At 36.4% G+C, this 20,001-nt stretch overlaps 1 protein-coding gene across 7 annotated transcripts in view; it reads left to right on the top strand.

The window, feature by feature from the left end:
* The window catches only part of METTL15 (methyltransferase 15, mitochondrial 12S rRNA N4-cytidine), a 174,027-nt gene that overhangs the window by 134,861 nt on the left and 19,165 nt on the right, over positions 1-20,001 (top strand). For 4 of the 7 annotated variants that reach the window (XM_019650714.1, XM_019650712.1, XM_019650711.1 and 1 more), the window contains 3 exons: positions 4,660-4,851; positions 9,474-9,652; positions 10,978-12,051. In XM_019650714.1, coding sequence (XP_019506259.1) covers positions 4,660-4,851; positions 9,474-9,652; positions 10,978-11,072 — 466 coding nt within the window. In that variant the 3' untranslated portion in view covers positions 11,073-12,051. Of the gene's footprint in view, positions 1-4,659; positions 4,852-9,473; positions 9,653-10,977; positions 12,054-20,001 lie in introns of those variants that run through there. The other 3 variants (XM_019650715.1, XM_019650717.1, XM_019650716.1) reach the window with 2 other exon arrangements.

Below are 20,001 nucleotides of genomic sequence, written 5' to 3'. Positions count from 1 at the left end.
GGAATGGCCAGTCAGCGGAGCAGTCAGAACACACACAGCATTTATTAAGTTTGTCATCTTATGTCAGCACAAATTACAGTGCCCCAAAACACAATAGTAACATCAAAAGTCAGTGATCACAGATTACCATAACAAATATAATAATAATGATAGAGTTTGAAATATTGTGAGAATAGCCAAAATGTGACACAGAGACATGAAGTAAGCAAATGCTGTTGGAAAAATGGCATTAATAAACTTCCTTGAAGCAGGGTTGCCACAAACCTTCAATTTGAAAAATAACACACATACACCAATAACAAACTATCAGAAGAAAAAATTAAGACAATAATCCTATTTACAATTGCTTCAAAAACAATAAAATACTTAGAAATAAATTTAACCAAGGAACTAAAAAACCTGTACTTAGAAAATTATGACATTGAATAGAGAAATTAAAGAAGATACAAATAAATGGAAACATATACCATGCTCATGGTTAGGAAGAATTAATATAGTTAAAATGCCCGTACTACCTAAGGCAATGTATATAGATTCAGTGCAATCCCTATCAAATTACCATGACATTTTTTAGAAGTAGAAAATATAATTCTAAAATTTATATAGAACCATAAAAGATCCTGAATAACCACGGCATCTTGAGAAAGAAGAACAGTGTTACCTGACATCAAATCATACTGCAAGGCTATAATAATCAAAACAGCATGGTATTGGCATTAAAAGAAGAAACATAAATCAGTGGGAGAGAATAGAGAGCCCAGAAATAAATCCATGCCTATATGGTCATTTAATCTATGATAATGGACGCACAAATTTACGCTGGGGTAAAGACAGTCTATTTAATAAATGGTGCTGGGAAAATTGGACAGACACATGCAAAAAAAAGAAGCTGGACCACCTTCTTACGTCATATGCAAGAATAAATTCAAACTGGACCAAAGACTTAAATGTAAGACCCAAAACCATAAAACTCCTAGAAGAAAATATAGGAAGTAAATTTGCAGACATTACCTTTAATGATATTTTTACTGACATATCCTCTCAGGCAAGGGAAGCAAAAGAAAAAATAAACATGGGATTACATCAAACTAAAAAGTTTTTTCACAACAAAGGAAACATCAGTAAAACAAAAAAGCATCCTACTGAATGGGAGAAGATATTTGCCAACGATATATCTGATAAGGGGTTAATATCCAAAATTTATAAAACACTCATGCAACTCAACACCAAATAAACAAACAACCCAATTAAAAATTGGGCGAAGGACATGAAGAGACATTAAAGAGGACATACAGATGGCTGACAGGCATGAAAAAATGCTCAATGTCACTAATCATTAGAGAAATGCAAATAAAAACCACAATGAGATACCAATACACTAGTCAGAATGGCTATCATCAATTAATCAACAAACAACAAGTGTGGTGAGGTTGTGGGGAAAAGGGAACCCTCATGCACTGTTGTTGGGATTGCAGATTGGTGCAGCCACTATGGAAATCAGTATGGAGATATCTCAAAAAACTGGAAATGGAACTACTGTATGACCCAGCAATTCCACTCATGGGTATCAATCCAAAGAAATCCAAAACACTAATGTGAAAAAATATATGCACCCCTGTGTTTATTGCAGCGCTATTCACAATAGCCAAGATATGGAAACAACCAAAAGGCCCATCGATAGACGATTTGGATAAAGAAACTGGTACATTTATATAATGGAGTATTACTCGGCCATAAAAAAGAATGAAATATTACCATTTGCAACAACTTGGATGGACCTAGAGACCATTATGCTAAGTGAAATAAATCAGAAGGAGAAAGACAAATACCATATGATCACACGTATATGTGGAATCTAAGAACAAAATAAATGAACAAACTAAGCAGAATTAGACTCAGAGATATAGGGGAAAAAACACCTGAGGGTTGCTAGGTGGGATGGGGGTGGGGTTGGGGGAGAAGGTAAAGGGAATTAGAAAGTACAAATTAGTAATCACAGTATAGCCACGGGGATATGAAATACAGTTTGGGGAATATAGTCAATAATGTAAAGATTTTGTAGGGGTTAGATGGGCACTTGTCTTATTAGGGAGACCACTTCATGGACTGTAGATGTTTGACCACTGCGCTGTACACCTGAAGCTGAAGCTGAATAATATGGAATGTCAACTATAATTATATAACAGTAATACCATGGTTTGCAAGCATAATTCATTCTGGAAACAAACTACTCGTATTGCAAGACATCGCTCATTTACCACATTAAAATGTATTAGGAATGTTTGCTTGTCTTGCGGAACACTTGCAAACCATGTTACTCGCAATTCAAGGTATGGAGTATAGCATAGAGAATAGAGTCAATGGAATTGAAACAGCTATATATGATATCAGAGGGGTAGCAGATTGGAGGAGGGGTTATCACTTTATGAGGGGTGTGTCTATTACATTGTTTAGTATACCTGAAACTAATAAAAAAAAATACAGGTATTGACCTTAAACCAAAACAAATGAATGAATAACGCAATATCTGCAATGCGCAATAAAATGAAGTATGCCTGTATAGATATAGCAATTTGGTTGTCTCGCCACTATTAGCACCCTTCAGATTGTTATGCAAACTGTTTATTTATATACCTCTGCCTCTCAGCTCAAAGCTCAGAAAGCCATGCTTTATTAATCTTTATATACCTCTGAATAGTAGAATGCCTGACACCAAATATTCAATGAATATTTGGAGAGTACATCTGAGAATTGCTTTCTTCATCAGAATTTGAGGAAACATTACCAATGAGCTGTGACGTTCTCCTTAAACAACATAACATACAAGTAAATATCATAAATAGAAATTCCTCAACGCTGCTAGAATCCACACTCAGCCACCTGTAGAAGAAAGGAATGAGGTCTTGGGAATGTGGCCCAGTTTTTCTCTTCTCATTCCCCTTCCAAAATGTATGCCAGTTGCCCTAAGGCTTCCGAAGAACCCTGGAGGCAGCAGCTCACTTTGTGTAGGAAGGAAAATTAGTATAGCTGCAAGGTGATCCCAACTCCTTGCCTGTCTGTTGATTTTGAATGCTCCATTCACTTCAGAATCTCTGCTGAGAGCTAAAACATTGCTTCTGCAAGGACGCATTTATTTTAGGCATAGCTTCATTCTTCAGGTGTGCAGCTTCACAGCATCCCTATCCTAAATTATGAGAAAAATATAGAGAAAGCTAAAATGGTTGGCCTGAAGATGTTTGACATCCCTTTTTTTTGGTGATTTCTGTTTTATTACTTATGGTATTTAAATTGACTTACTCGTTAAATTTATTCCTTTTTTCTAGTTATATTGAGATAACAATTTGACATATAGCACTGTATAAATTTAAGGTGTACAGCATAATGATTTGACCTACAAATATTGTGAAATGATTACCACAATAAGTTTAGTTAACCTTCATCATTTCATATACATACAAAAAAAATAAAGGGAAAAAAAGCAAAAAAAAGTATTTTTCCTTTTGATGAGGACTCTTAGGAGTTACTTTCTTAACAACTTTCATATATACCATACATCAGTGTTAACTAGTGATCATGTGCATTACACCCCTAGTATTTGTTTATCCAGAAGTTTGTTCATTCACTTCCCCTTTCCCTATACCTCGTCTCTGGTAACCACAAATCTGATCTCATTTACTAGAGAGAATTTAGGTTTTGCTTGCCCTCTCTTTATTTTTTTTCCTCTCTCTCTCTCTCTCTCTCTCTCTCTCTCTCTCTCTCTCTCTCTTTCTCTTTGATTCTCTCTCTCTCTCTGTCTGTCTTTTTTTCTTTTTTTTTTTAGATTCCACATATATGTGAGATTATACAGTATTTCTTTTACTCTTTCTGAATTATTTCACTTAGCATAATGCCATCAAGGTCCATGTATGTTGTCACAAATGATAAGACTTTTTTTTTTATGGCTGAATAACATTTCATTTTACACACACACACACTCCACAACTTCTTCCAGCCATCCACCGATGGACACTTAAGTTGTTTTCATGCCGTGGCTATTGTAAATAATGCTGTTATGAACATGGGGGTGCAGATATCTCTTCACAAGGGTGTTTTCATTTCCTTTAGATATATTCTCAGAAGTGAAATGGCTGGATCATATGGCAGTTCTATCTTTAATTTTCTGAGGCACCCCCATACTGATTTCCATAGTGGCTGCGCCAATTTACATTCCCACCAACAGTGCACAAGGATTCCCTTTTCTCTCATCTCACCAGCAATTGTTATTTCTAAATTTATTCTTTTGATAGGTTTGCATATGCTTCTTTTTTCTGACCTCGAGATTTAACAACTTTTTAAAGAAAAAAATGAAAGACCTGGTCTGACAAAGGAATTTTTCTAATTCATGAACTTATTGTATACCTTCAGAAAGATAAAATAAATAGCGTTTATTAATTAGTAAGAATAAAATCACGTTAAATCACCTCTGGTATTGAAACCAAAGACATAGAGTTTCCATATCCATATGTCTTTATGTACTACTACGCATGTGGTTGCCACTTAATAAATATGTATTGGTTAAACAATTTAATAATAGGATGTGCTCCCTTCCATTGAACACAGACCATAAGAAAGACTTTAATAAACAGCAGTGTTTTCTCCATCTCCTGGGTTTCTTCACAGCAAACAGATCCGGGCTCTGCTAGGCCAGTTCAGCCAGGCAGAAGCATTATTAATGAGAGCTGGAGTGCAGCCAGGGACTGTGGATGGAGTCCTTTTGGATCTTGGATGTTCCTCCATGCAACTTGATGCTGCCGAAAGAGGTTTTTCCCTGCGGAAGGATGGCCCCTTGGACATGAGAATGGATGGTGGCAGGTGAGTATCGATAAAGCATTTCTCCTCACAACAAAAAATCAATTTCTCGAAAGCACTCTGAATTTAATTCCCTTTTAAGACTGCAGAATTCCCATTACATGCCCACACCTAACACTATCAATATATAATAAATCAGTTTCGTTGGCTACTCATTATAGCTTTTAGTGTTTCTCTAGATTTGGGATCCTAAAAGAAAAATCATTGCTGTCTTTACCCAAAACAGTAAAGAGGATGACTTTCATGCTGATTATCTTTTTTACAAATAATGTGAGCCTTTAGACGACTAACCATCTTGATAAACATGATACTGAAACAACAGTTCCCTTTTTATGCTGGCCTAACTATGTCTCTTGTGAAAAGTAAAAGGAACTATATTTAATGCATATTCTTTTGAATACTGCATACAAGTCAAGACCCTAGAGGTCAGCAGTTGTGTGTTTTTTTCCTGTGTCTTACACAGTCCCTTTGGTTCCAACTTCTTCATAAAAACAACAGTTTACAGTACTATATCAAACCAGTACTCTGCATAGGGTAGTCTGTGCCCCCTCTTCATTCCTCGCCACCCTGCCAATACTTGCATTTGTTCTCCGTTATTCAAATAGGAACATATAAAATAACACAAAAAAAGATCATATTCTAGGAAAATACAGGATAATTTCTTTCAAATATAAATGAATTTTAAAAGCTTAGAGTAACACTTGTCTCTATACCAAACAGTGGCCTAGGGACTGACCAGCCTGTACTTAACAAAACTTAACCATGCCTTTCTCCCTCATTTTATGTCCCAACCACCCCTGTCACCAAGTTATGGATGATGGCCCATGCCTCTGTGAAGCTTACCTTCTAAGGACTATAGACTTCCTTGTATCTAACTAAGCAAACTATTTGGTTATTGTCACTAATCTGCAGTTCTATACTTGCTTGAACATTTCTACTAAAACAAATAGATTTTCCAGTATTTCTTCCAGTCTATTAGAACGACCTATATATAAGAAATTTAATGTCCAGTTAAAGCCAACAAATTAAGATTGAGTTGTGACTTTAACTTCTTTCCCACAAATTGCTTTATATCAAGGTTATTATTCACACATAGCCTTTTGCCCATGTTTTGATATGACCTGTTAACTGAGATTCTGACCCATACTTGGAATCTTTTCGTTTGGAGTTTTAGACTTTCTTTTGCACAAGTTGGCATTCATAGAATGAAGAATGTGATCATAAAAAAAAATAATAAAAACCCTTTAAAAGCCAGTGACTAATAGTAAAGGTCAAATATCTTCTCATGTTTGGAGATTGAGGTTGTTGTTCAGAGGTAATAAAATGTCAAGCAAATTTCTTCTGTTCCTATGTCTTACTAAGGAGGATGCCTTCTGAAATACAATGAACAAAGCTTCTGGTTAATAGAAGTAACTTCCCGTACTGTTAATGTAAAAGACTTACCAGCAAATTTTAGTCTGAGAATCAAGGTTCCAAGTTCTCCTCTAAGAACTTGAAAATAAGATCACCCTTGAGAATTAAACTCTAAATCAATGCATAATGGGTGAGATTAGAGTTGAGCAAACATGTTAAAAAAGCAGGATGGCTTCCAGGTAGACAACACAGACTGTAACCTAATCAAACATATTGGGCTGTCAAAAAGTCATGACGTATTTTTTCTGTGTTTTTTATTGCAAAAATGCGTCATTACTTCTCCGACAACCCGATATTAACAGATTTGAAGAAAGTATGTGGCATTCTGAAAGAGGTGTTGGTTCACACGAATACATAAGAAAAGGAGAGTCAGAGATGCAAACATGTGCAATGCTAATCCAATGCTAATTATGGAGCGAGAGGGACACCAAGCCAAACAACATGGTGGGTCAGACCCTGGGGCTGATACGTGCATCCCTGTGTTGAGTATAGATGCAAAAGGCTTTCTTAACCTATTGCTATTTAACATTCGAATCTTACAGCATAGCTTATTCTGTGATCTCCCAATTTCAACAGCAGCTTTAAGAGCATAATAAGGTTCTCATGTCGCAGAAGGAAATGTCCAGCTTCAAGGACTTGCAGGTATAGCCCTTTTGTCAGTTGTATTCTTCACTAGAAGGTAATAAATAAATTTCCACTTGGGTTAATATTTTCTTTCTGTCTTGAGTGTTGTCACTGTAAGTCAGTGATCTCTGGAGGACTAATAAGATCTCTTAACCTGTCAAGTTGGAGGGGGGCAGATTTTGTATCTTGACTTCCTCACCGTGTGAATATCACCTTGAAGTCTCCTTGCGACCTGTTGGCTTTCCAGAGTGTTGCCCCTTTTGCCTTTAGCATTATGGAAACGTCTACCCTGCTGTTCAATGCTAACGTGAAAGTAAAATCAAATTATGCCTGTTGTCCACTGAACTATATTTGAGCAAAATGCTGTTTTAATTTTCTTACTTGAGAGTCGAAAGGTATTATAAAAACCTGCTAAGTACATCCATGCTAATCTTAGAATTGTCCTGGTAGAGCTAAACTATGTCCTATGGAGTCTGAATTTACCATCATTAGCAAGATTCATTCTAAAGCTCAGTTGAATTCACAACTAGGTAAGATGTATCAGGGATTTTGTCACTTAGGCCAAGAATGATGATTAGCAAATTTAGGAATGAGCAAAATCTAAGAGATGTTGACATACATTGAGCTTCTCTGTGGACTAGGCATTGTACTATTTGTCTTACAATTGCATGCATCTTTAATTCTCCCAACAAATCTGTGAGGTAAGCATCGTTACTTTCATTCACAAGTTAGAAATTGAGGCCTAACAATAGGTTAAAAGGCTTACCCAATATGAGTAGCAAAGCCAGGATTTTAATCTAGGTCAATGTGACTCTAAAGATCAAATCTTTATCCTTAAAGCTATTCTTGAAGGGCAAAACCTATTGAGATTGGAAACAGGGCTACCTTATAGGGTGTTCATTGTTCTGGGGACAGTCAGAAAAAAAAAATCACAGTATCTGAAAAGCAAGGTTTGACAGAGAGGGGTGGGGGAGAGCGCGTGCACAGGTCATGGCAAAATAGGGGACAACAACATAAAATTTCTCTTGGAGGCACGAGGCATGTCAACAAGGTGCAGCGTCGTACATTTAAGGGGAAATTTAGATGTTTCTTGGCAACCCTACTCTGATTTTATCCTCAGGTCTTAAAGCTACCATATCCTTGTTACTTAAACCCTCATAGTGTGGTACCAACAATCAATCCAACATAGTAACTGTACTACTAGCAAAAGTATCTTCCTAATAAGTAAGGTCTCAGCTAACTCATCACTTAGAATCTGTTGGCCCATTTCTCTAAAGCAAGGCAAACTGGAGTGGTCTGACAGTGAGTGCTATATTTCCTGATATTATGATTTATTTTATTTGGCCAGAAGTTGGTATTTCTTTGTCTTCTCATCCTAAAATTACCATCTAGGCTTGTTTAGTACTGGTTGTTGATTACCAGGTTTTACCCCCTGGTGTCTTTTATCATGGAGGTAGAAGCCAATATTGTTAAACCTTTGAAATAATATACATTATAATTAATATTGTTCTAATTTTTGTGAGGGAAACTGACCAGCAGTATCTTCTTGTACAGAATCCCCCCTCACCCCCTGTTTCCCCTTTCTGCAGTTTCAGTTAGTTACCTGTGGCTCAACTATGGCCTGAAAATATTAAATGGAAAATTCCAGAAATAATTCATAAGCTTTAAATTATGCACCATTCTGAGGAGCATAATGAAATCTCGTGGTGTACCTCTTTTATCTGGGATGCGAATGTTCCCTTTGTCCAGTGTATCCATGCTATATGTACTCCCCACCCAGGAGTCACTTAGTAGCCACCTGGATTATCAGATTGACTCTAATGGTATCACAGTGCTTGTGTTCAGGTCACCCATATTTTAGGTAATAATGGTGCCAAAGTGCAAGAGCAGTGATGCTGGTAATTCAGATATGCCAAAGAGAAGCCATAAAAAGTGTGTGTGTGTGTGTGTGTGTGTGTGTGTATTTGTATGTATGTGTGTATGTTTTAGGACAAAACACAGTATGTATAGGATTTGGTACTCTCTATGGTTTCAGGCATCCGCTAGGGCTTTTGGAATGTGTTCCCTGAGCTAAGGGGGGACTGGAAAGACTTTCTAAGCTCAATTTGTGCTCCCATATAAGTAGCTTGTTACTTATCAGTCTCAGATTTATTTAAGTTCCTGAGGTCTAGGCTCATTTAAATATCAGTCCGTAAAGCCTTGTATCTCCTATACTGGAAAAAAAAATTCAAGCATTAATTTAAATTTTGAGCAAACTAAATCTAGATGTTTCCATTATTTTAGTTTAGAGGAGATCTACAGAAGCAATAATAACTTCTTTGTGAATTAAAGATTAGTAAAAGATTTTAACTGCCTACTGCCCTTAACCTTCATGAATGTCATACACAGTCCTCACTTGCCATAATGATGGGTATTTGAAATGGAAAACCTATTTCATTCACGTAAGATTTCACTCTCTGACTTTAAAAACCTCAGAAGCTCTCTTAGCTATGTGTGTATGCCTGACTTGATGTCTCAGTACTCTGAAGTTTTACCTCTTGTTAATGAAAACTGACGTCAATGCACTAATTGGTTCTTCTTGTGCGTAGGTACCCTGACATGCCCACTGCAGCTGATGTTGTGAATGCTTTAGATCAACAGTCACTTGCATCCATCCTGAGAACATACGGGGAGGAGAAGCATGCCAAGAAAATAGCTTCAGCAGTTGTTCAGGCACGTAGCATCTACCCCATCACCAGAACCCAGCAGCTTGCTAGCATCGTCGCAGGTACCTTCATTAATTCTCAAGAGTGTCTGAGGAGGGGTGGGGGGGATACACACACACACACACACACACACACACACACACACACACACACACACACACACATATATATATATATCTGAGGCCCAAACTCCCAGAGGGATTCATTTGTATTTGAAATCATACAGGATAGAATCTTGCTTCTACTCTTCTCTTATGCCACTTTCTTTTGGTTTTGCAAGCTCCCCGTTCCAACACCTCTTCCCCCACACAATTTAAAATAATATACTGTAGTTTGCTGATTAATTTAATAATAGATTTTTTTTTCACCTGAGGTAATTTATCATTTGTGCCTACCAAGGTGAAATGTGGAATGACAAGAACAGAAGAATTTTTTGATTAATCACAGTGGTTGATAAGCACCCTGTATAAGATCTGACATTACCTCTTAGTTTCACATTTCTGCATTTTAATATTTTGGGCAAAAGGAGAATTGCATTGCCCAATTGCTAAAATAAAATCTGGTGACTCATACATCTATTCTAAACAACCAGCTAACAAAGGGTATGTGATGTATAGGTTATTCCACTTTGTGAATGCTAACTAAATCAGCCTGAGGGTCTTATTGAAACATTTCATCTTTTCTGCTGTTTCCCACCATAAACCTCTTGAACCTAAGTCTAGCTAGGAGGCGCTTTATTATAGCCTTTCTGTTTGAAGCCAAAGTTGTCTCACAGCTGTGTTCCATGATGAAAGTTTTCCAAGGCAAAAATACAGCTCCTGTAGTCATTCAACAGATTTCCAGTGGTAAATCCTTTGTCTTGTTGGACCATCTCAATCCCAAATGTATTAAGATTTCTTTTCAGTCGTTCCTATTAAGTTAAGTCGCTAAAGAAGTAGAAAAAAAAGAAAACGGGTGTAGCGTATAAAAAGAACTTAATATTGGTTGCCTCTATCTTAATGTTAGCTTAAGGAATAAAGCAATTATAAATTCATTCAGATCAAGATTTAGAGATCATATAGCAATTGTTTTATGACATAATTTCATAAGACTATGTTCTACTTAGTTTTGATAATAAAATACAAAGAGTTGACTAAGTCTTCAATTTTTAAGCTTCGTACCTTAAGGCCCTTACCACTTACCATTGAGCAACTTATTTTAGGCAAGTAGCCACACAATTCTTATGGGTTATGTGAGCATAAAATATCCCATGGCATTTTTCCTCCAAAAGACTTCATGCTAGAAGGCTACCACGAGATTCACCGTCTGTCTCGTGCCCCTTCCTTTTCTCCCTCCCCACTCTCACCAGCACCTCTTCACCTTACCCTTTCTGTCATTCTGTAACTAGCTCTGCTGGTGCTCTTCGTCTCCCGTACGGAAAAGAAGAGCAGCGAGAAGTCACATTTTTTATTCAAAAGAAAATCCAGAATTTTCTGCTGCTAAAAAGAGGACTTGCAGCAAGAGGGCATCCTGCAGATTATCCCATCAGAAAACTTGACCTGACAACTGATGACACTGAGGCACAGGAAGCATCTCAGCTTCTTCAGGGTCCAACCTCATTCATTAACGGCAAAGTCAGCCCTAATCTAGAATTTGGAAGCTCATGAATTTGAGGCATAATTGGGAATCTGCCTTTAAGAAATTAAGTTAACTTTTCTGTCTCAAGATCCTAATCTGCAAACTTGAGGAGATAGCATTGTGGCGTTAGATAGAAATTCTATGAAAATGTAAAATAGGAACAATTTAAGTATCTTCAGAAAGATTTGACATGAAACACATATTAGGGGGATGACAGATGATGTAGTAAAAGTGAGCATATTCACATATGTGTAGGCAAAAACCTCATTTTAGTAGATGCCACTGAAAGATTGAGTTCTCTATAATGAGTCCATTTTTATGGCTCAGATCAGCTCATAATGCAAAAACTTTATTGATGATATAATTCTTTGGAAAAAGGGAAAAATAGAAACAATGAACTTTCAGGGTTTTTTTTCATTTATTTAAAAAAAATAATAATAATTTGGGAGAGGCTGCTATATACCAGGTATTAAACTGAGTACTAAAGATAGAATGGGGAGTGAATCAGATACAGCCTCTGTGTTCACGAAGCTTACTGACTAGTAAGGGACTGAATAAAAACGTGGTGTAATAAACCTGTACTTATAGTGGAAACCTTATTTATTTTACTCTGAAGTAATGATTGTGTGGCTTATAGAAAAAGTTGCTACAAATATAGAGTTATAGAACTTATACATATACAGATATATATGGACATGCTTGCATCCTAATTGCAGTTCCACAAAGTCCATTCTTGCATAAACCACACCCATGGGATATCTTGTACAAGGTCTGATCTTATTGTTACTCAAATGAAGTAAGAATTTAAAGGTATGTACAAAACAATCTGAAAGAGACATTTTCTAGATTTTTATTATTTTTCAGTCTTTTATAATTACCTCATCCATATCTAATTTGATTGCATTTCTTTACAATGTAACTTACCCTTGTCAGGAGTTTCCAAAGTTTCTAACCTAGTTTTTATGGCAACAGCCACTGTCTTTCCTTGTGTATTCATATTTTACCAGTTTACATATTATTTGATTAAATCATGTAATGGCGATAGTAGTGTATAGCTCTTTTGGTGGGAACAGGACTGAATAGGATGCTAGAGAGTAAAATAGTATCCTGAGATAATTTGTTTACCAGAGAAGGGGGTTAATCTATCAACTTTATTAAATAGAAGTCTCTTGAGAGATCTTCTTTATAAAGGAAATATGGGAAGCAGCAGAGGACCCAGGAAGGTTTCTTTATTAGTTTCCTAGTGCCACACACTTGGTGACTTGATACAGCAGAAATTTGTTATTTCAGAGTTCTGGAGGCTAAAAGTCCAAAATCAAGGTGTCCACAGGGTTGTCGGGAAGAATACTTCCTTGACTATTCCTAGTGGCTCTTGGTTGTCCACAGTTCTCAATGTTCCTTGGCTTGTAGATGCATCATGGAAGTCTCTACCTCCATCTTCATGTGGTGCTCTCCCTGTGCATCTGTCTGCCTTTGAGTCCAAATTCCCCTCTTATTATAAGAACACCAATCATATTGGCACACCCTACTCCAGTATGTCCTCAACTTAGCTTGATTATAAATAACTGCAAAGACCCTAGTTTTAAGTAAAGTCAACATTCATAGGTTCCTGATAGACATGAACTTTGGGGGACACTACTCAACCCAGTGCAGTTCCTACGCAGTATATTTAATAACACACATGCATTTTGGTAGGCTGTAATATGCAGTGACTACACTGGAATGACTTTTCTCATACTAAATATATTCACGATGATCAAACACCCTGGGAAATATGCCACAGTTCCTGACACATAGTAAACCTGTTTATTGACAGAAACAGAAGTCACTTCCTTTGCTTTCGAAAATCTAATAATGCATTACGACAAGGAAGACTATCACACTTGTAATCACAATAAACTTAATGGAATTATATGATAAATCAAGTGATTATGCTGTAATTTGTAAAACCCAAAGCTGGTTGCCTTTTGCCAGTACGAATAACGACAGATCCAGTACTTATTTGGGAGCTCCAGATGACAGGTTGGAGGCCCCAGAACACTTAAAATTCCCATGAATTACTTTGTAAATTACCAAATCAATAATTTATATGGTAATTCCAAAAACAACCTAAATGACTTCACTGTTCATATGCACTATTTGGAACTACTAGCCAGAAACTTTAATATAAATATCTAACACATATACAGTGTTCCCTCCAAAAATAATTTATAAATAACAAATCACATTTTCTTAAGCATAATGTCTATTTTAATATAGTTGTTAAAAGATGACAGTTATTCTAATACTGTTAACAGCTAAAGAGTTAGATTCATGAACTCTAAAAGTTGAAAATGGCCTGAGCGACTCATTTCATCCAGAATTAGACTTCATCACCTCTAATAAATGGTTATCTAGCCTTAACCTTTCATCTCTATCTCTCTTACTCCCCTTGTGTTTCAGTGAAGAGGAACATGTTTCTGCCTGAAGTTGCTAGTTCCGTAAATACAAGCCTAAAGGCTGTAGAAAGGGTGGATTCCTTAGAATAAAGTCCAAATTCTGTTACATGGTTTGAAGATCTCTTCATGAACTGACTTCTACTTACCTTTTCATTTTCATCTCTCTCACTCCTCATAAATAATCTCTGTCCCAGCTACACTAAAGTTCTTGTGGTCTTTCCAGCACACCACAATGACTCTCACTTGCAGGCCTTGGATATGAACATTAACATAAAGTGCCCTACCCCTCTCCTTTCCTGGGCCTGCTCCCTGTTCATCCTTTTGAGCTTGGTTGAAATGTCGCTTCTCCAGGAAGCTTTTTCCAGCCCTACGCACATTAGTTGAGATGCCCTCGTATGGGCTCCCGTGGCCCTGCCTTCTCCTGTCATAGTGCTTACACTGTCCTTATTGCTTGCTGACTATTTAGCCTTCCCCCTAGACCTGTACTGTCCAATACAGTTGCCACTAGCCACGTGTATTTATGGCACTCTTAAAATATGGCTACTCAAAATCGAGAAATCCTATATATGTAAAATGCACACCGGATTTTGCAATTTAGTTTGAAAAAAATTGAGTATATCTCAAAAATTTGCATATTTATTATATGTGGAAATGGTACTATTTTAAATAGTATCAGGTTAAATATAATATTAAAATTAATGATACCTATTTATTTTTACTCTTTTGAACGTGTCTATGAAAATTTTAAATAACGTGCATATCGCATCATGTTTTCCTGGACTCTCAGCACTGCGAGGGCTCTGCTTTCTCTCTTGCTCATCACTGGGCCCCAGTGCCCATCATAGTTCTGCCCCTCGGAAGGCATTTGGTAATGACTTTTGCAAGGCTCATGTATAAAGCAAAATGCACACAGACAGGACATTTCCGCTTTTATAAAGTTTGTATTCAGTGAACTAACATCAATGTTAGTAAAAAATTGATGTTCAGTCATATAAACTGTGACTGTCCCATGCTGCTATGGTCTCACAACATTACCACTCAAATCAATTAGAAAAACACATCGCCCTCCCCGTACTTCAGTTAATTCATCTTTAAGGTGAAATGGTATCCCTTCCCCCCTTATTCTTTAGGGATGCTATGAAGAAAAATAATGCTCTGATAAAATATTTTTATTCATTAAGAATCTTTAATAGGAAATGTACATTTAAAAACTCCCAAGCTCTTTAGGAAAAAGAAGATTTATGCATTTAATTTTGAAAAAATGGCTGTGGTGTTGATTTTGCAGAATTAATGTATATTTGATTTGTGTAGCCTTAAAAACGGGATTAGTTCTAGACATCCCTTTGAATAAAGAAGTCTGATTATTTTCCTCAGCAGGCTGTCCATATGTTATATTAGAGGTATTCCATATTTGATTGCTCTTTCTATTCTCTGGATACATCAAGGAAATCACCATTTAATTTTAATTATTAAATTAAGTCTAGTTTAATGAAAAGATCTTAGTTCAAATGTTGGTTCTACAACTTTGTAAACTCATCTTTCTCATCTTGAAATGGGGGTGAATGATATTTATGATGACGATCATTGTTACTTTTGTTTAGCAAACATAACCCTACTAATTATTTTTTGCTTAAGCTAGTATGGAAATTCGTTTGCAATTCCCAAGCTCATGCCAAAGTCAAAGAAATATGCTAATCACTTTTCAGGTCATTGGGATTCAGATTCAAATTCACAAAATAATCAGTCCATTGACAATCAACATATGACAGAAGGCTTATAATATCAATTTTTAAATGGAAAACAGGGGTGAGGAGCTTTTTAGATAAGTTTGACTTTTGTTGATTAAATGTATATACTTAATATTCCCTGACTGAAACTTTTATGTAACCTCCATTCTGACTCATGAACTGGGTACATGGCTAGAGCTTAATGAATGCTTGTTAAACAAATAAATCAATAAAAATACGTGTACATTCCCAACCAAAGTAAAAGGAGAAAAAAAAAAGTTGTTAGATGTTACTGAGAATCAATTGTCCTCTGCCCTCCTGTTGAAGAACGAGGAGACCTAAGCATCAAAGTCCTCAGGATAAATCAAAGCAGTTTGAGGAATAAGTGAGATTCCCCAGTAAACGGAATCCAAAATCCTCACATTCTATTTCTGGCTCTACCATGTACTTGAGTAAGTCACTTACCTTCTCTGATCCTCGTTTCTTCATCTGGAAAATAGGAATAGCTAATTCTTGCTGTGACCAATAACTGGGATGGTATATAGGAGAGTTCCCTGTGAATTGTAAATACACATGTAAATACACTTGTAAGCATTTTGTCTTCTTTATGCAGAGCTGGGGTGTCTGGAGAGCAAGTAAGTGCACAAGTCAGAAACCTGAGTGTGGTTTCCTACCCATGAATACCTGTCCACAGCCAAACAGTGTGATCTGTGATAGGTTGACAGCTTCATTCCAAGCCGTTCTTCCCTTAGGGGTTATGTGACTTTTAGAGAAGAGAATAATAATCATTTTCTACATTGGTACATGTAAGGTGTATCTTTTCACAGCATTGATAGTTCACTTTTTCCAACAAAGTTGTTAACCTGGAGAGCAACCTTCAAAATAAAACATAAAATAAAATTTACATTAAGAACTAGTTATTGCTATCAAATTTTAGTGGAACATAAACTTATTCCTGATGAAGTTAATCAGACTACTTTGCCATCCCCTTACTGTTTTGATAATCTACATGTTGCTTCCTCCATCTTCCCCAAAAGGCGCTGTTTATATTAACATTGATACAATTAAGAAATAAGTGAAGATATCAGAGAGGTTGATTATCACCCTGGTGGAAAATGGTGTGGCCAAACCCATTGAATTGAATGGCTTGCCAGTGGGCCATAGTTGTCATTGCCACGGCCTGCGATAATGCACTTATTCTTCTGTCATCTTAAATCTCTTGAGTTCAATCTGTTATACAGTGTGTGTTAGTATGGTAACTTCATGCCAACTAAATTATCAAATGACATTTCATAAGGAAATTGATTTCTCATTTTAATAAGTAATCTTCCCAAGAAACATTCTGTACAAGAAGTCCAACTCAGAAGAGGATGAAATGTAAAAAAGAAAAAGAAAAAAAGAGAAAAAGCCTAAAAAATCTTCCTTTCTCTTAAAAAAAAATCTGTCTAGCCTCAGTTTGAAGTACCAAGTGGGGATCTGGGAGTGCCTCAATCCCAAGTGACGGAGGCCCAGCCCTAATTTAACAGTAATAATGCTGGCTAATACACACTGAGCAAATACTAGGCACTATCCTAAATTATTTTCATGTATTAACTCACTTAATTAGCACAACAACCCATGAGGCAGGTACTATTTTTAATCCCCATTTTATGGATGAGGAAACTGAAGCACAAAAGGCTAGGTAACTTGTCTCTTGTCAAGTGGCACAGAATTGGAAACTATGTCACTGTAGACCCTGTGCTCTTATTTACGACACTACACTAGATCCCTTTCTTATGATTAAGATACAGCGTGAACTGTTGCTCAAGAATGTTGACAGCTCCATCTTTCAGGACCTCACATACTCATGTGGGAGAAAGTCAGCAACTCACTCTGGCATCCTATGATAAAGTGCCGTATAGAGTCATGTACAAAAAGTTATGGGAACCCAAAGAAGGGAGCAGTTGATTTCGATGTGGTGAGAGGGTTTTTAAGAAAGGGGTTAGGTAGAAGTTATAGACATGGAGACCTTTGGGTAGAGCCTTTTACAGGGAGAAGTGATGGCTATTTATATAGAAAAGTCTCTGACACCCAGTAGAAACTCATTAATTGCAGAAATGAAACGATGAATGAAACAAAGTACAATAATAAAAAGAAGGTAGACAGCAGTTCTCAACCTGTGGGTCGTGACCCCTTTGGGGGTCGAACGACCCTTTCACAGGGGTCGCTGGGTACTCATATGTGGACGTATCTGCATGTGGGCCTGGAGACGGATAGAGGAGTGGTGTCTTGGTTCCTAAGACCATCGGAAAATATGTGTTTTCCGATGGTCTTAGGCAACCCCTGTGAAAGGTTGAGAACCGCTGAGGTAGGATTTCAGAGGGCTTATAGGAGAACAGAAGACGGACAATTCAGGGTCCAATCCCAGGACCCAGTACATTTCCAAATCCCTGGAATGCCCCCTTATCTTGGGATCCTCTATCCTAAATGTTACCTTGAGTTGGGTCAGATTCTTAGTATAGTAATTTGCATAATAAAGTCCTCTCTGGATCTTTTTGAGTCCAGCTGAATTTCAAACCGCATCTATGGAGCAAAATAAGGGAAATGTATCCTTTACCTCATTACTCCCATTTCTTATTATTTTATACTTTGTATACCTCTGCAAGTGAAAATTGAAGTGACCTGGCATTGTATGTTCTGCACGATATCGGTTTTCACATTGGTATTCATTTTGTAAAGATGTGTATAAATAGACTGGCCGTTTCATCCTTCTCTTAATTGATTTAAAAAGAAAGAGGAAAGATTATTTGTTCCTGTAACTAGTTATTCATAAGTTTTAAGAATTTGGTGGTAGATATCTACAAGAATTCTCCATGTGAGAATCAAGATCAAGTAGTCTTACATATTAATTGCACTGTCAACTCACTATTTAGATTGATGTGATTCAGATCTTGTCCTGCTGGTAGGTATAATAACATGGCTTTGCTCCACCCAAAAAGCACTGAAAGGATCAACAGTGTGCAGTGCAGTAGCTTCAGACACTGACTATTATATGTTGGGAACGTTTTTTGAAGACAGCATCTGCCCTCATTTTCAGCATTTAAAATGTTCAAATCATGCCAAGAGAATGTCAAAGAAAGAGAACCCCACGTGTTGAAAGTTGTCAAAGATCAAATATTGTATTTCTAGGGCTGGGAGGGGGAATAATGAATGAAAGAGTAGTTTTGATATCCAAACTTTAACCATAACTAAAAAAGTAAGAGAAATACTGCCAAATTATTTTCCATCATCTTTAACTTTGTGCTGAAGTTGAAAAATTATGGAATATCTGAAAAATATATTTCTCAGAATTAAAAAAAAATATGAATCTATATTAACTTTTTATGTCTTATCTTTCCCTTATCTCTTTATTTTTTGTCAAAATTTCAGCAGTTTCACTATGTCCCAAACATTTTAATTTATTTATCCCTGTAATCTTTATGTTACTATATATTGCCACACATATTTTTAATCACTTGGTATCAATCACTTCTACCATGTTATAAACTGAAGAACAGATAATCACCCCTTACATTTGCTTTGAGTAATAGCATAGAGCACACAGTAAGCAACAGGATATGCCTGCTCACTTCCTATATTCTTCTAATATATAATCTTTCATGTCTTATCAGCTGGACTATAAACTCCCTGAGACCAAGGATTAAATATATCTTCTTTGTCACTATATCCTCAAGACCTGATACAGAATTTGGCTTATAACAGATGTTCAATTAATGTTTCTTGAATGAACAAGTGAATACCCATTTCTTCATAAATCTCGTGATGTTTAGAAAATGGGTGAAGCTAGAGACAACTCATAGAGAAAACCTCATAACCAATTAATTACTTTAGTATATAGGCACTTTCTATTGTTAGGCAGACTAAGACATATAATAATAAGAGAAACTGTAATAACTTTCCTGTTCTCTAAAGGGTAAATCAGGTTCAATATGTCATACAATACTAGGTCAGTCTTCTATATTTTCAATTTCCTCATTATCAAAGCAGGGAATTTGACCCAGCACTGAGATGAGACACCTATTTCATATGCACATTACATATTCATTTAATCATCAAATATTTATTGAGTCCACTTTGCACTAGGCACTAATGAAGACACGTAAATGATTAAGACAAAGCTTTCGTCTTCTCAAAATTAACAAAAAAGAGATCTTTCCTAGTTAGATAGCAGTCCAGTCTTCACAGTTAGTGCTTATTTGGATAGATCAACATGCTTATATTTTTTCTTTCTTTCTTAGCTTAAAATTCCCACTTCTTTCTGAGCTCATTCTCCTTCTTACCCAAATACATCTTAGGATATTTTCAATGAGGCACTCTCTATAAGTGACATGTTCTCATACTTTGTCTAAATGTATCTTTATTTTACCCTCACTTTTGAATTATAATTTAGTTGGATATAGAATCAAAAGGTTTATGATTATTTTGGCTCAGTACTTGGAAGGTATTATTTCATTGTCTCTTGACCTCTATTATCTTTGATGAAAAGCCTAGTTGTCATTATTTCATAGTTGGTCGTTTTCCTTCTCGGGCTAGCCTTAAGATTTTCTTTCATTGATGTTTAATTGTGATGTGCTTGGTTGTGACTGTTTT

The sequence above is a fragment of the Hipposideros armiger genome, unplaced genomic scaffold (assembly GCF_001890085.2).
Source record: "Hipposideros armiger isolate ML-2016 unplaced genomic scaffold, ASM189008v1 scaffold_145, whole genome shotgun sequence".
NCBI lineage: Eukaryota > Metazoa > Chordata > Mammalia > Chiroptera > Hipposideridae > Hipposideros > Hipposideros armiger.
Note: the sequence above shows the minus strand (reverse complement) of the source record. Positions and strands in the feature narration are given on the sequence as shown.